Raw genomic sequence first — 15,067 nt, forward strand, 5'->3', positions numbered from 1 at the left:
TTTTATCTATTCTTTTTACTAAAATTATAATTTATAATTTTATAAATGAGATTCTTAATCTCTCTTCATTAAATGAGAAAATTTTCAGCTGCAACAGTCTGAAAGAAGAAATGTAGAAGTGTATTTTTTCCTCTGGAGAGATTCTGATTTCTTTTTTCTGAATGTCAGCAAATAATGGGTAATTACATACATTAAATGAATGAAATCATGATTTATGCTTTTTTCTTATATAGACTACTTGTTATTATAAAGTCATAAGGAAAGAAAAATTACCACCAGAGTTTATAAAATTATCTGTGGAAGATATTTTTTCTTTAAAAAATATCTCTAGCAACATGTACATTCCACATTATTTTTATTTCTTTATTTTTTATTTTAATTGGAGGCTAATTACAATATTGTAGTGGTTTTGCCATACAGTGACATGAATCAGCCATGGATGTACATGTGTTCCCCATCCTGAACTCCCCTCCCACCTCCCTCTCCATCCCATCCCTCTGGGTCATCCCAGTGCACCAGCCCTGAGCACCGTGTCTCATGCATCGAACCTGGACTGGCAATCTGTTTCACATATGATAATATACATGTTTCAATGCTATTCTCTCAAGTCATCCCACCCTTGCCTTCTCCCATAGAGTCCAAAAGACTGTTCTTTACATCTGTGTCTCTTTTGCTGTCTCGCATATAGGGTTGTCGTTGCCATCTTTCTAAATTCCATATATATGTGTTAGTATACTATACTGGTGTTTTTCTTTCTGGCTTACTTCACTCTGTATAATAGGCTCCAGTTTCATCCACCTCATTAGAACTGATTCAAATGTTTTTTTTAATGGCTGTGTAATATTCCATTGTGTATATGTACTACAGCTTTCTTATCCATTCATCTGCTGATGGACATCTAGGTTGCTTCCATGTCCTGGCTATTATAAACAGTGCTGTGATGAACATTGGGGTACACGTGTCTCTTTCACTTCTGGTTTTCTCAGTGTGTATGCCCAGCAGTGGGATTGCTGGGTCGTATGGCAGTTGGATTTACAGTTTTTTAAGGAATCTCCACACTCTTCTCCATAGTGGCTGTACTAGTTTGCATTCCCACCAACAACGTAAGAGGGTTCCCTTTCCTCCACACCCTCTCCAGCATTTATTGTTTGTCGACTTTTGGATCGCAGCCATTCTGACCGGCAGGAGATGGTACCTCATGGTGGTTTTGATTTGTATTTTCCTGATAATGAGTGATGTTGAGCATCTTTTCTTGTGTTTGTTAGCCATCTGTATGTCTTCTTTGGAGAAATGTCTGTTTAGTTCTTTGGCCCATTTTTGATTGGGTCATTTATTTTTCCGGAATGAGGTGCAGGAGTTGCTTGTATATTTTTGAGATTAATTCTTTGTCAGTTGCTTCATTTGCTATTATTTTCTCCCATTCTGAAGGCTCTCTCTTCACCTTGCTTATAGTTTCCTTCATTGTGCAAAAGCCTTTAAGTTTAATTAGGTCCCATGTGTTTATTTTTGCTTTTATTTCCATTACTCTGGGAGGTGGGTCATAGAGGACCCTGCTGTGATTTATGTTGGAGAGTGTTTTGCCTATGTTTTCCTCTAGGAGTTTTATAATTTCTGGTCTTATGTTTAGATCTTTAATCCATTTTGAGTTTATTTTTGTGTATGGTGTTAGAAAGTGTTCCAGTTTCATTCTTTTACAAGTGGTTGACCAGTTTTCCCAGCACCACTTGTTAAAGAGACTGTCTCTTGTCCATCGTATATTCTTGCCTCCTTTGTCATTGATAAGGTGTCCATAGGTGCATGGATTTATATATGGGCTTTCTATTTTGTTCCATTGATCTATATTTCTGTCTTTGTGCCAGTACCATACTGTCTTGATGACTGTAGCTTTGTAGTATAGCCTGAGGTCAGGCAGGTTGATTCCTCCAGTTCCATTCTTTCACAAGATTGCTTTGGCTATTTGAGGTTTTTTTGTATTTCCATACAAATTGTGATCTTATTTGTTCTAGTTCTGTGAAAAATACCATTGGTAGCTTGATAGGGACTGCATTGAATCTATAGATTGCTTTGGGTAGTATACTCATTTTCACTATATTGATTCTTCCAATCCATGAACATGGTATATTTCTCCATCTATTAGTGTCCTCTTTGATTTCTTTCACCAGTGTTTTGTAGTTTTCTATATATAGATCTTTTGTTTCTTTAGGTAGGTATATTCCTAAGTATTTTATTCTTTTCATTGCAATGGTGAATGGAATTGTTTCCTTAATTTCTCTTTCTGTTTTCTCATTGTTCGTGTATAGGAATGCAAGGGATTTTTGTGTGTTAATTTTATATCCTGCAACTTTACTATATTCATTGATTAGCTCTTGTAATTTTCTGGTGGAGTCTTTAGGGTTTTCTGTGTAGAGGATCATGTCATCTGCAAACAATGAGAGTTTTACTTCTTCTTTCCCAATCTGGATTCCTTTTATTTCTTTTTCTGCTCTGATTGCTGTGGCCAAAACGTCCAAAACTATGTTGAATAGTAGTGGTGAAAGTGGGCACCCTTGTCTTGTTCCTGACTTTAGGGGAAATGCTTTCAATTTTTCACCACTGAGGATAATGTTTGCTGTGAGTTTGTCATATATGGCTTTTATTATGTTGAGGTATGTTCCTTCTGTTCCTACTTTCTGGGAAGTTTTTTATCATAAATGGATGTTGAATTTTGTCAAAGGCTTTCTCTGCATCTATCGAGATAATCATATGATTTTTAGCTTTCAATTTGTTAATGTGGTGTATTACATTGATTGATTTGCAGATATTGAAGAATCTTTGCATCCCTGGAATAAAGCCCATTTGGTCATGATGTATGATCTTTTTAATATTTTGTTGGATTCTGTTTGCTAGAATTTTGTTAAGGATCTTTGCATCTATGTTCATCAGTGATATTGGCCTGTAGTTTTCTTTTTTTGTGGCATCTTTGTCAGGTTTTGGTATTAGGGTGATGGTGGCCTCATAGAATGAATTTGGAAGTTTACTTTCCTCTGCAATTTTCTGGAAGAAATTTTTGGTAGAATTCAGCTCTGAAGCCATCTGGTCCTGGGCTTTTGTTTGCTGGAAGATTTCTGAGTACAGTTTCGATTTGCGTGCCTGTGATGGGTCTGTTAAGATTGTCTATTTCTTCCTGGTTCAGTTTTGGAAAGTTATACTTTTCTAAGAATTTGTCCATTTCTTCCAAGTTGTCCATTTTTTTGGCATATAGTTGCTGATAGTAGTCTCTTATGATCCTTTGTATTTCTGTGTTGTCTGTTGTGATTTCTCCATTTTCATTTCTAATTTTGTTGATTTGATTTTTCTCCCTTTGTTTCTTGATGAGTCTGGCTAATGGTTTGTCAATTTTATTTATCTTCTCAAAGAAACAGCTTTTAGCTTTGTTTATTTTTGCTATGGTCTCTTTTGTTTCTTTTGCATTTCTTTCTGCCCTAATTTTTAAGATTTCTTTCCTTCTACGAACCCTGGGGTTCTTCATTTCCTTTTCTAGTTACTTTAGGTATAGAGTTAGGATATGTATTTGACTTTTTTCTTGTTTCTTGCAGTAAGCCTGTATTGCTATGAGCCTTCTCCTTAGCACTGCTTTTACAGTGTCCCATAGGTTTTGAGTTGTTTTTTTCATTTTCCTTCATTTCGATGCATATTTTGATTTCTTCTGTGATTTGTTGGTTATTCAGAAGCGTGTTGTTCAGCCTCCATATGTTGGAATTTTTAATAGTTTTTCTCCTGTAATTGACATCTAATCTTAGTGCATTGTGGTCAGAAAAGATGCTTGGAGTGATTTCAATTTTTTTGAATTTACCAAGGCTAGATTTATGACCCAGGATGTGATCTATCCTGGAGAAGGTTCCATGTGCACTTGAGAAAAAGGTGAAATTCATTGTTTTTGGGTGAAATGTCCTATAGATATCATTTAGGTCTAACTAGTCCATTGTATCATTTAAAATTTGTGTTTCCTTGTTAATTTTCTGTTTTGTTGATCTATCCATAGATGTGAGTGGGATATTAAAGTCTCCCACTATTATTGTGCTATTGTTAATTTCCACTTTCATACTTGTTAGCATTTTCCTTACATATTGTGGTGCTCCTGTGTTGGTGCATATATAATTGTTATATCTTCTTCTTGGATTGATCCATTGGTCATTATGTAGTTTCCTTCTTTGTCTCTTTTCACAGCCTTTATTTTAAAGTCTATTTTATCTGATATGAGTATTGCTACTCCTGCTTTCTTTTGGTCTCTATTTGCATTGAATAACTTTTTCCAGCCCTTCACTTTCAGTCTGTATGTGTCCCCTGTTTTGAGGTGGGTCTTTTGTAGACAACATATATAGGGGTCTTGTTCTTGTATCCATTCAGCCAGTCTTTGTCTTTTGGTTGGGGCATTCGACCCATTTACATTTAAGTTAATTATTGATAAGTGTGATCCCGTTGCCATTTACTTTGTTGTTTTGGGTTTGAGTTTGTACACCTTTTATGTGTTTCCTGTCTAGAGAAGATCCTTTAGCATTTGTTGAAGAGCTGATTTCATGGTGCTGAATTCTCTCAGCTTTTGCTTGTCTGTAAATCTTTTGATTTCTCCTTCATATTTGAATGAACTCCTTGCTGGGTACAGTAATCTGGGTTGTAGTTTTTTCTCTTTCATCACTTTATGTATGTCCTGCCATTCCCTTCTGGCCTGAAGAATTTCTATCGAAAGATCAGCTGTTATCCATACGGGAATCCTCTTTTGTGTTATTTGTTGTTTTTCTCTTGCTGCTTTTATTTTGTGTGTGTGTGTAATGAAGTTTTTCCTCTTGCTGCTTTTAATATGTGTTCTTTGTGTTTGATCTTTGTTAATTTGATGAATATGTGTCTTGGGGTGTTTTGCCTTGTTTTATCCTGTTTGGGACTCTCTGGATTTCTTGGACTTGGATGACTATTTCCTTTCCCATTTTAGGGAAGTTTTCAACTATTATTACCTCAAGTATTTTCTCATGGCCTTTCTTTTTGTCTTCTTCTTCGGGGGCTCCTCTGATTCGAATGTTGGGGCGTTTAGCATTGTCCCAGAGGTCTCTGAGGTTGTCTCGTTTCTTTTAATTCATTTTTCTTTTTTCCTCTCTGCTTCATTTATTTCTACCATTCTATCTTCTACATCACTTATCCTATTTTCTGCCTCTGCTATTCTACTGTTGGTTCCCTCCAGAGTGTTTTTGATCTCATTTATTGCATTATTCATTATTGATTGACTCTTTTTTATTTCTTCTAGGTCCTTGTTAAACATTTCTTGCATTTTCTCAATCCTTGTCTCCAGGCTATTTATCTGTAATTCCATTTTGTTTTCAAGATTTTGGATCATTTTTACTGTCATTATTCTGAATTCTTTTTCAAGTAGACTCCCTATCTCCTCCTCTTTTGTTTGGTTTGGTGGGCATTTATCATGTTCCTTTACCTGCTGAGTATTTCTCTGCTTTTTCATCTTGTTTCGATTGCTGTGTTTGGGGTGGCCTTTCAGTATTCTGGCAGTTTGTGGTTCCTCTTTATTGTGGAGGTTCCTCGCTGTGGGTGGGATTGGATGATTGGCTTGTCAAGGTTTCCTGGTTAGGGAAGCTTGTGTCGGTGTTCTGGTGGGTGGAGCTGGGTTTCTTCTGTCTGGAGTGCAATGAAGTGTCCAGTAGTGAGTTTTGAGATGTCTATGGGTTTGGTGTGATTTGGGCAGCCTGTATATTGAAGTTCAGGGCTATGTTCCTGCGTTGCTGGAGAATTTGCATGGCTTGTCTTGCTCTGGAACTTGTTGGCTCTTGGGTGGTGCTTGGTTTCAGTGCAGGTATGGAGGCTTTTGGATGAGCTCTTATCGATTAATGTTCCCAGGAGTCAGCAGTTCTCTGGTGTTCTCAGGTTTTGGACTTAAGCCTCTTGCCTCTGGTTTTCAGTCTTATTCTTACAGTAGCCTCAAGACTTCTCCATCTATACAGCATCAATGATAAAACATCTAGGTTAATGATGAAAATCTCCTCCACAGTGAGGAACACCCAGAGAGGTTCACAGAGTTACATGGAGAATAGAAGAGGGAGAAGGGAGATAGAGGTGACCAGGAGGAGAAGAGGGGGAATCAAAAGGGGAGAGAGCAAGCTGGCCAGTAATCAGTTCCCTATGTGCTCTCCACAGTCTGGACCCCTTGGAGAGGTTCACGGAGTTACAAAGAAAAGAGAAGAGGGATGAAGGAGACAGAGGTGACCAGGAGGATAAAAGGGTGAATGAAAATGAGACAGACAGATCCAGGCACTAATCAGGTCCCTAAGTGTTCTCCACAGCCTGGAACACACAAAGAGATTCACCGAGTTGGGTAGAGAAAAGAAGAGGGAGGGAGGACATAGAGTCGACCTGGTGGAGACAAAGCAGAGTCAAAAAGGCGAGAGAGCAATCAAGCCAAGAATCACACTTCCAAGTAAAAGTGGGTACTGAAGATTGGGTTCTTAAAGGTACAAACTTGATAACAAATACCAAAAAGCAAAGATTAAAAATCTAGAGTAGAGGTTAGACTCTGAAAAATACAACATTAAAAAACCAAAACAAAGTCACAAAAATTATAAAATATATATATATGAAGTTTGCTTTAAAAATAGGGTCTTTATTTTGCAAGGTTATAGTAGGTTATAAAAATGAAAATTAAAGGAGTAATGTCAGGGGACATTCAGCTTTAAGGGATCCAATATGTTATTCTTTTCTTTTGTGTGCCATTTCTCAAGGATTCTCTATTCCTCATCAGGTGCTGCAGGAACGAGCAGAGCTGCACGCAGTTCCTGGGACTGAGATCCTGAGAAAGGGCACCTGCTTGGTCCTTTCAGTGACTCCCTCCAGTGACCTCACTCAAATGTGATCTGCTCAGTTATGCCCCTCTCACTCAGGACATGCAATTCTTTCTGGCCCTTTGAATATTGTTATTTGCTTGGCTTTGTTTTTGCTTTTTTTTTTTTTTTTTTTTTACTGCCTAAAGCTGCCTTGGATGAAGATATATAAACATGCTTTTTTGCAAACAAAGCACCTTTGTTTCACTTGAGACTTGGGTCCCCTGCATCCTTCTTCTTGTCGACTCCAGGCCCCAGGTCCTGGTCTACAAAGACCATGACCGAGTAATAGAGGACTTTAAAATAAAATTTAAATATTTATATAATGATAATAATATAAATATATTTAGGAATTTCTCTGGAGCTGTTGTGGGCGGTGTGGGGTCAGTTCAGTTCCAGATAGTTATGTGATCTGGCTTATACTTCTCAAGATCTATAGGCCCCTTCCAATGTAGTTGCTGCTAACTACAGGGTTTTAATCTGTTGCACCTGTCACTTCCAAAGCGGTTCCCTCTGTTTATTTTAGCTTCTTCCGTTTGCTGTTCTCTTCCGTGTCTAATTTCTGTCCTGACACAAGGGAGCGAAGGTGGTTACTTATTTAGGCTCACTTGTGCAGTACTGCTGTGGGGACAGAGGAACACTGCAAACAAATATCCCTGGCATGTGTGGGGAGTGCTTGCAGTGTCTCGGCCACACTGGCTTTGCCCTTGTTCATGGCACGTGCACTTTCCCACTCTACACTTCTCAGGCTCTAGGTTGCTTTGCCGGGGAACTATCTGAGGCGGGCCCTGGGTTGCGTGCACTTCCGAGGTCTAATCCGGTCAGGTTCAGGTTCTCAGGTACTCCACAAAGGGGCAGACTTGGTTGGGCCTGCGTTTTGTGCCCTTCCCAGGTCCGAGCAGCTCAGGTGACCAGGTGCTTGGCGAGTGCTGTCTCCCCAGGTGGGGAGTGCATCTTACCACCTCCCCGGTCCAGCCGCTCAGTTTCCTGGGTGGCAGCGGGTGCACCCGTCTCCAGCGTGTCGTATGTCTCTTCTGGGGAGCTGATCTCTGGCTGGGACCCTTCCAGCAGAAGTCAACCATCCAGAATCCCAAGGGGTTTTGGTTAGTGACTGGGTGCCTGCTTGCAGCTGGGTAGAGGATGCCTCTCTGGGGCCGAGTTTGCCTCTTTCCAGCTCTGGGTGCCCCTCTCCTGCCTCCCTGTCTCCAGTGGGAGATGGGCCGATCCGCAGCTGGCTAGCTCTCCTCTGGTATTTGCTCAGTCCTTTGTTTTCTGAGTGGGCCTGGCAGTGCCTTAGGTTAGAGCTTTTCAAAGGATAGTTCTCTCTCTCTCTCTTTTTCTCTCTCTCTCTCTCTGGCTATCCCACAGTTTGGGTTGCTATCTCATGTTAATTCCCTCAGATTGCCCCCTCAGAGCATTCAGGCCCAGTCCTTACCCTAAGCAATGCAGCCCGTGCCTCCCTGTTCAGCCCGCACTTGCTGCTGGCGGATGCAAGCTCTAGGAGTTCCGGTTAGGCAGGTGATCTGTGGGTTTTATTTATTTATGTATTTATTTTTCCTCCGGGTTATGTTGCCCTCTGAGATTCCAAAACTCCCCACAGACCCGCCAGTGAGAGTGTTTCCTGGTGTTTGGAAACTTCTCCCCTTTTAAGACTCCCTCCCTGGGATGGGTCTCTGGCCCTACCTCTTTTGTCTCTCTTTTTATCTTTTATCTTTTGTCCTACCTCCTTTTGAAGACACTGGGCTGCCTTTCTGGGTGCCTGATGTCCTCTGCCAGCATTCAGAGTTGTTTTGTGGAGTTTGCTCAGCGTTCAAATGTTCTTTCAATGAACTTGTGAGGAAGAAAGTGGTCTGCCCATCCTATTCCTCTGCCATCTTAGGACTGCGCACCGCCCCCCCCCGCCCACCCCGCCAACACACACACACATTATTTTTAAGAAACTTTATTAATTTCAGTGTTTATAGATGTTAAATTACCATGTCAATTCTTTGTTATACATGTGGAACTAACATGTAAATTCTTCCATATAGAAAAGTTAGTCCTTGTGGTTACTTGATTTTTTTCGTTGGTTTTTTCTTTCCTGATGTGAATATTGAGTCCTTCTTGATCATCATAAATGTATTTGAAAACTTTTAAACCTTCAACTTAGGTAATCATAGTTTTACTCCTTTTTTTTTTTTTTTTGTATCTAGGTCATTCCTTTAATCTTTACCTGCCATTCCAGAAGACATAGATAAGAAGTTAGAGTCGTTAGTGTGCTGTTTACAGGGAAAGAAGCAGTAAATCATGTGAATGTTCAAATAGGGTTGTAAAAAATTCATTTATTCTTACATGAAGGATAATTGCTTTCCAAAATTTTGTTGTTTTCTGAAAGACATCAACAAGAATCAGTCATAGGTTCACCCAGGTCCCCTCCCTCCCAAATCCCCCTCCAGTCTCCCTCTCCATCCCACCCTTCTAAATTGTTGCAGAGCCCCTCTTTGAGTTCCCTGGGTGATAGAGCAAATTCACATTGGCTATCTATTTTACACATGGAATTGTAAGTTTTCATGTTACTCTTTCCATCCATCTCACCCTCTCCCTTCTTCCCCTTCCCCCATGTCTCTAAGTCGGTTCTGTCTCTTTCTCCATTGCTGCCCTGCAAATAAATTGTCAGTACCATCTTTCTAGATTCCATACACGTGCGTTAGTATATGATATTTATATTTCTCTTTCTGACTTACTTCACTATGTATAATAGGCTCTAGGTTCATCCAGGTGGATGAACTGACTCAAATGCATTCCTTTTTACAGCTGAGTAATGTTCCTTTGTCTATATGTACCACCACGTCTTCATCCATTCATCTGTCGGTGGCCATCTAGGTTGCTTCCATGTTCTAGCTATCATAAACAGCACTGCAGTGAACATCAGGGTGCATGTGTCTTTTTCCATTTTGGTTTCCACAGGGTGTACTCCTGGGAGTGGGATTCCTGGGGCATATGGTGGTTTTATTCCTAGTTTCTTAAGGAACCTGCATACCGTCTTCCATAGTGGTTGTATCAATTTACCTTGCCACCAGCAGTGCAAAAGGGTTCCCTTTCCCCTACACCCTCTCCAGCATTCATTGTTTGTAGACTTTCTGATGATGGCCATTCTGACTGGTGTGAGGTGGTATCTCATTGTGGCTGAGCGGTAAAGACCTGCCTTCAGTGGGAGACCTGGATTTCCTCCCTGAGTCGAGAAGGAGGCCATGACAACCCACTCCAGTATTCTTGCCTGGAGAATCCAATGGCCAGGGAAGCCTGGAAGGCTTCAGTCTTAGCGTGGCACAGAGTTGAACATGACTGAAGCTACTAAGCAGCAGCAGAGGTAGCAGACTTTTGGATGATGGCCATTCTGCCTGGTGTGAGGTGGTATCTCACTGTAGTTTTGATTTTCATTTCTATTTTTTTTTTTTTTTTTTACCACATTGATGTTGACAAGATAGTGCTTGAAGCTTGAAAATATTACTACATTTGGATTGTCAAGTTGATCTGCAAGGAACATTTCAAGAGAAGCAAAAGCATGGGAAATAGTAATAAATATGTGGGGCTAAAATAACAGCAGTTAGCTTTAGTGATGTTTTAGTAAGTGCAAACCATTTTGCATAGCTTAAGTAGCACGTGCAGAGTACCTTTATGGCAGCCATACTTGAAGTAACATAAAGTAACCGTGCCCAGTTTGAAGGTGGCCGCTATGGAAGGAGATAAGAAGGGCCTGGTCTCTTAGATGTGGCAGCCACTGCTTGGTGATGCAGTACCATGTTTGAATTCAGCATCCTGGTTCTGTCACATAGCAACTGTGGGATCTTGGCAACCCTGTCTTAACCAGGTTAAAACTAGGGTCTTTCTTCAAAAGGGATTAGGAACTCTTCATTCAACTCAGTGTTATCACTCATTCTAGCAGAGTATCTCTGAGATCCTTCCACAGAAGTATGTGGATCATTTACCTGGAACTTCTGGTCAAAGAGGAGAAAAGACACTAAATGGACAAGTAGAAGGTAAGAACTGTGTTTTACAGAAAAATGATATGACAGAACGTTGATTGAAAATGGGAATGCTGATACATTCTAAGAGGCAAAGAAAATCACCTGTCAGATGGGTAGTGAGAAAAAAGATGAGAAAAGGAGGGCAATTATGTATCTTATCAGGTGTCTACCACAGAGTACATTGAGAATCCAGTTTAAGGAGCTAAATTATTAGTTCTTGGACTTACTTCGTGGTCCAAAGTTTAAGACTTTGTCCGGTTAACACTGTCCAATGCAGGTGGTGCAGTTTCGATCCCTGCTCAGGGAATTAAGATTCCATGTGACACATGACCAAAAACAAATGATTAGTTCTGTTTCAAGATACTCTACGACCTAAGGAAGGTCAAGAAATAAGAAGCAAGAGGGAATGATGGATGAGAGAGACAGAGGGTACAGGGAGGAAATGAAGAAAAGGAAACACAGGTCTGTGGGGGAAGGGGGCAATAAATAATGAAGGTCTTTAGATAAAGGGAGAGTATTTGACATGGATGATGAATTCAAAGTGAGCTTCTGGCACCAAAACTTGTCAGAGAAGAACAGCAAAGTTCTCACCTCTTCCTGTTTACTTGTTATTAGGAAGACATTCAGAACTGCGGTCCCTGGGCATGCAGAGCACTGTGTCATCCTCCTCCTGGAAGCATGGGCATAGGTGCTCAGCTGTAATGTGTGCAAATTGGTGTCATACGAAATGTTGCTGCTTTCCAGCATGGTGTCACATGAGACAAAACCAGAGAGCGGGAAAGGAGAGAGCAGGGGGCGTGATGGAGAGACCAAGGAACCACAGCCTCAGAGAGAGTCCACTGGAAGGTTTCCAACTTCTAATGCCATTTCAGTTTGGGGGGACGTGTTCACATGAGGAAACAGAGGCTGAGATTTCAGGAGAATGAATTAAGTTGAAGTCATGTAGAAACAGACTCCGTGTAGACCAGTGTTTCTCAAATTTTAATTAGTCTCTTGGGGACCATGTGTGAAGTGCACATGCTGAGCAGGAGGTCTGAGGTTCTGTGTTCCTAACAAGCTCTCTGAGTAGCAAGGGTGTAGCCGTGCATATGGAGAAATCTGGAAGAAGAGCATTGGATAGTGCAGGACAGAACAGGATCAAGGAAAAGCAGTATTTTGTGTTTGTTTCTGAGTGTGTTTATAGCCAGAGGGAAGCAAAGAGTTGAAGTAGCAGTTATAGGTGTAAGATACCATTGCTAAGCAAAGAGGGAGAAAGAAATGGTAGGTGTCAGGGAACGTTTAACTTTAGGACTCCTGTATGTTGTTTTCTGTTTCTCATGAACCCTCTGTTCCTTATCAGTTCCTGGTATACAGGAACGAGTGGAGCGGCATGCTGTTCCCCGGACTGAGGTCATGGGACAGAATGCATACGTGGATTTCCTTAAGTAACTTCTACCCTACAGTAACACTGTTTAGTCACAACCCTCTTACTGAAGATATGGATTGTCTTCTGGCCTTGTGACGATTGTTATTCTTTGTTATTCCCTTGGTAACGGTTGTTATACGTCTGGTTTTTGTTTTCTTAAATTTATTTTCTTGCCTAAAGCTTCCTTGTATAACAATATATAAACTCACACAAACATGAATAATGCACCCTTGTTCCACTAGAGACTTGGGTCCCCTGTGTCCTTCTTTCTCTCTCTGGCTAGGTCTTTGGAGCATGGAGGCCTGCCAAGCTCATTTTCCTGCCCGGGCTTTCAAGACCTCCTTGAGAGGACACCGTGTGCCTTAGTGAGTGGTACTAGCCCTATTCTAGGGCTTTATTGGTTTTCCATTAACCCAGGGAATATTAGTCTCTCTCTTTTGCTTTCTTTTCGTTGACTTCGGTCCACCAGGCCCCAGTCTGTAAAGAAGACCACAGGTAGGGATGATCCATAGAAAGGATGTCAAGGGGGAAGATTTAAGTCCACAGATCTAGAGATTACCATTTAGAGAGGAGAGAATCTAGTGAAAGGACAAAGGGAGGAAAGGAAGGCCGTAGGGAGGGGAGTTTGGAGTTGATGAGGACACTTGAGAGAACTCCTTCTAGATGACTTCAGTGTATTTACCCTGAAAAAAGATAAGATCATTATTGCTCCAGAGAATCCTGGAGCTGGGAGGGGGTGCTAGAAGTGGGGGAAACTGCAGCCCCTCTGAGTAAGTCTTAGGCATCAAAGATATATGTTGTACTGGTATTTGTTATTCAAATCAGATTAATTTGTAAAAGGAGGCATTGACTTTTTTTTTATAAAGATAGCTGATTCTTTGAAAGTTGTTTCATGGACATCCTCTGAAGCATTAACATGATATACCAAACCAAACTAAATTTTGAAGACAAACAGATTAATAAGATTCATTCCCTAAATGTAGAAATACTTTTAATAAATACTACACTGATTTTGAAACATGCAAGATTTTTAATTTCTAATAATTCTTTGGCAATTAAATATATTATTTCCTTTTTGATAATTATATTTAAATATTGAGAATTTATTATACATTATTTCGTAGATGTGTCTTATATACCTTCCTGCATGAGTGGATTGAGAAACTTTAAGATGGCTAGACTAGAGGAGCCAAGACAAGTAGGCATTCCAGTAGCCCACATGGATATGGAAAAAAAAATGAATATTTTTATGAGCCATTTTTCTACAAGTGTATATCCAGGCTAATCAGTTCATTACTCTGTCGTTGATGAGAAATGAATTATACATTCTGGTGAACTGTCATCCCAGCTGTGCACTTCTTAAATGACTGGACAGATTGAAGAACATGATAAATACTTATCGCATAATGGTGGAAATGATAACTGCTGTGTTGCATTCAAGATGTGCTGTTACATTTTACCATCAGCTTTCACGTTTATGTTCTAGGGTTCATGACTTGCTCCTCTGATTCAGATCCACTTTCTCCTCATCAGTCAGCACATTCACATTGGTCTGTGTGCACTTTAATGTTTTATAAAGCCATTGAAAACATAATGTTACTTTTGAAATCTTAACTACATGTTTTGGTGAACCTGTATTCCTATTTTTTCCTCCCTATCTTTAGTGGATTCCTATGTCTGTCTTACCAGTGTCCTAAGATCCCCCTAAAAACAAGACACTAAAACTGAATGTATTCAGTGCCAAGGCTGAGCGCGAGGATTCTGCTCAGTACTAACTGTGTGAATATACAGCTGGCTTTCATGTTTATATGTAATTAACTCTGTGTCCCTTTTTCCTCTTAGAGTCTCCTGGGAAATATCCTAACGTGAAGGTAAAAACTTTTATAATTTTATCTGAACTGTGGATTGTCTCCTATGTACATTATTTAGTAATCAACTTGTTTCCAAACCCCATTCAGCCAGCAGTCAGAATGAAAGATTCGGTTCCTAATAACACAGTCAGAATGAAGGATTTCCAAACATCCATTTCAGGTAAATTTTGCAGTACACAGTTAACTCTGGAAAGAGGGACACTGAGCTATTTGAAATGCTCAGTCTTCATGCTTTTAACATTTTCTTTGCAAATTTAATTGAAGAATTGGACATACATAAGGCAAATGTTATTGTTGATACCTGTGATTTGAAACAAAAGATACAAGCATAAGAACAAGAAATTTTTAAAATATAAGCTTCAACTCAAGATGTTTCTGTATACATTTCGACACTCTGAAGTTCTCAGTTTGGAATCTCTATAATTCTCAGGAAATCTTAGAGATTAAATTTTAGACTCTAAGTTTTTTTCCAGTGCCCCAAATGCTTGTTTGAACTCTAACCTTTCCCTTGAGTAAAACTCACTTGCTAATATGTCAATTGTATTTCAGCTTGTAATTATTTCATTATAATGTTGTTACACAGATGAATGTAGGCCAATCAGGTGTTTTCATTAGCAGACTATGTGTGTGTGCATTTGTGTGTGTGTGTGTTTGTGTGTGTGGGTGTTTGTGGTGTCTTTGATTATTAGAAGTAGGGGAAGTAATCATACTTTAATGACTATTTGATAGACATAATCTTTTGAAACAGTGATTCTGACAGTTGTTGGCTTTAGGATCCTATTATACTTCTAAAAATTATTGAGAATTCCAAGGAACTTTTGTTTCTGTCTGTTGATGTTTACTATATGGAAGTTCAGTTGAGTTCAGTCGCTCAGTCGTGTCCGACTCTTTGCGACTCCATGGACTACAGCACACCAGGCTTCGCTGTCT

At 39.9% G+C, this 15,067-nt stretch overlaps 2 protein-coding genes across 2 annotated transcripts in view; one reads left to right on the forward strand and one right to left on the reverse strand.

Moving 5' to 3' along the window:
• Positions 1 to 15,067, forward strand: part of LOC133258883 (ankyrin repeat domain-containing protein 26-like) — a 78,916-nt gene that overhangs the window by 25,459 nt on the left and 38,390 nt on the right. The window contains 3 exon segments of the mRNA XM_061435567.1: positions 10,777 to 10,873; positions 14,109 to 14,137; positions 14,225 to 14,297. Coding sequence (XP_061291551.1) covers positions 10,777 to 10,873; positions 14,109 to 14,137; positions 14,225 to 14,297 — 199 coding nt within the window.
• The window catches only part of LOC133258884 (uncharacterized), a 107,588-nt gene that overhangs the window by 5,147 nt on the left and 87,374 nt on the right, over positions 1 to 15,067 (reverse strand). The window lies entirely within an intron of this gene.

Source organism: Bos javanicus, chromosome 13, assembly GCF_032452875.1.
Source record: "Bos javanicus breed banteng chromosome 13, ARS-OSU_banteng_1.0, whole genome shotgun sequence".
Classification (NCBI taxonomy): domain Eukaryota; kingdom Metazoa; phylum Chordata; class Mammalia; order Artiodactyla; family Bovidae; genus Bos; species Bos javanicus.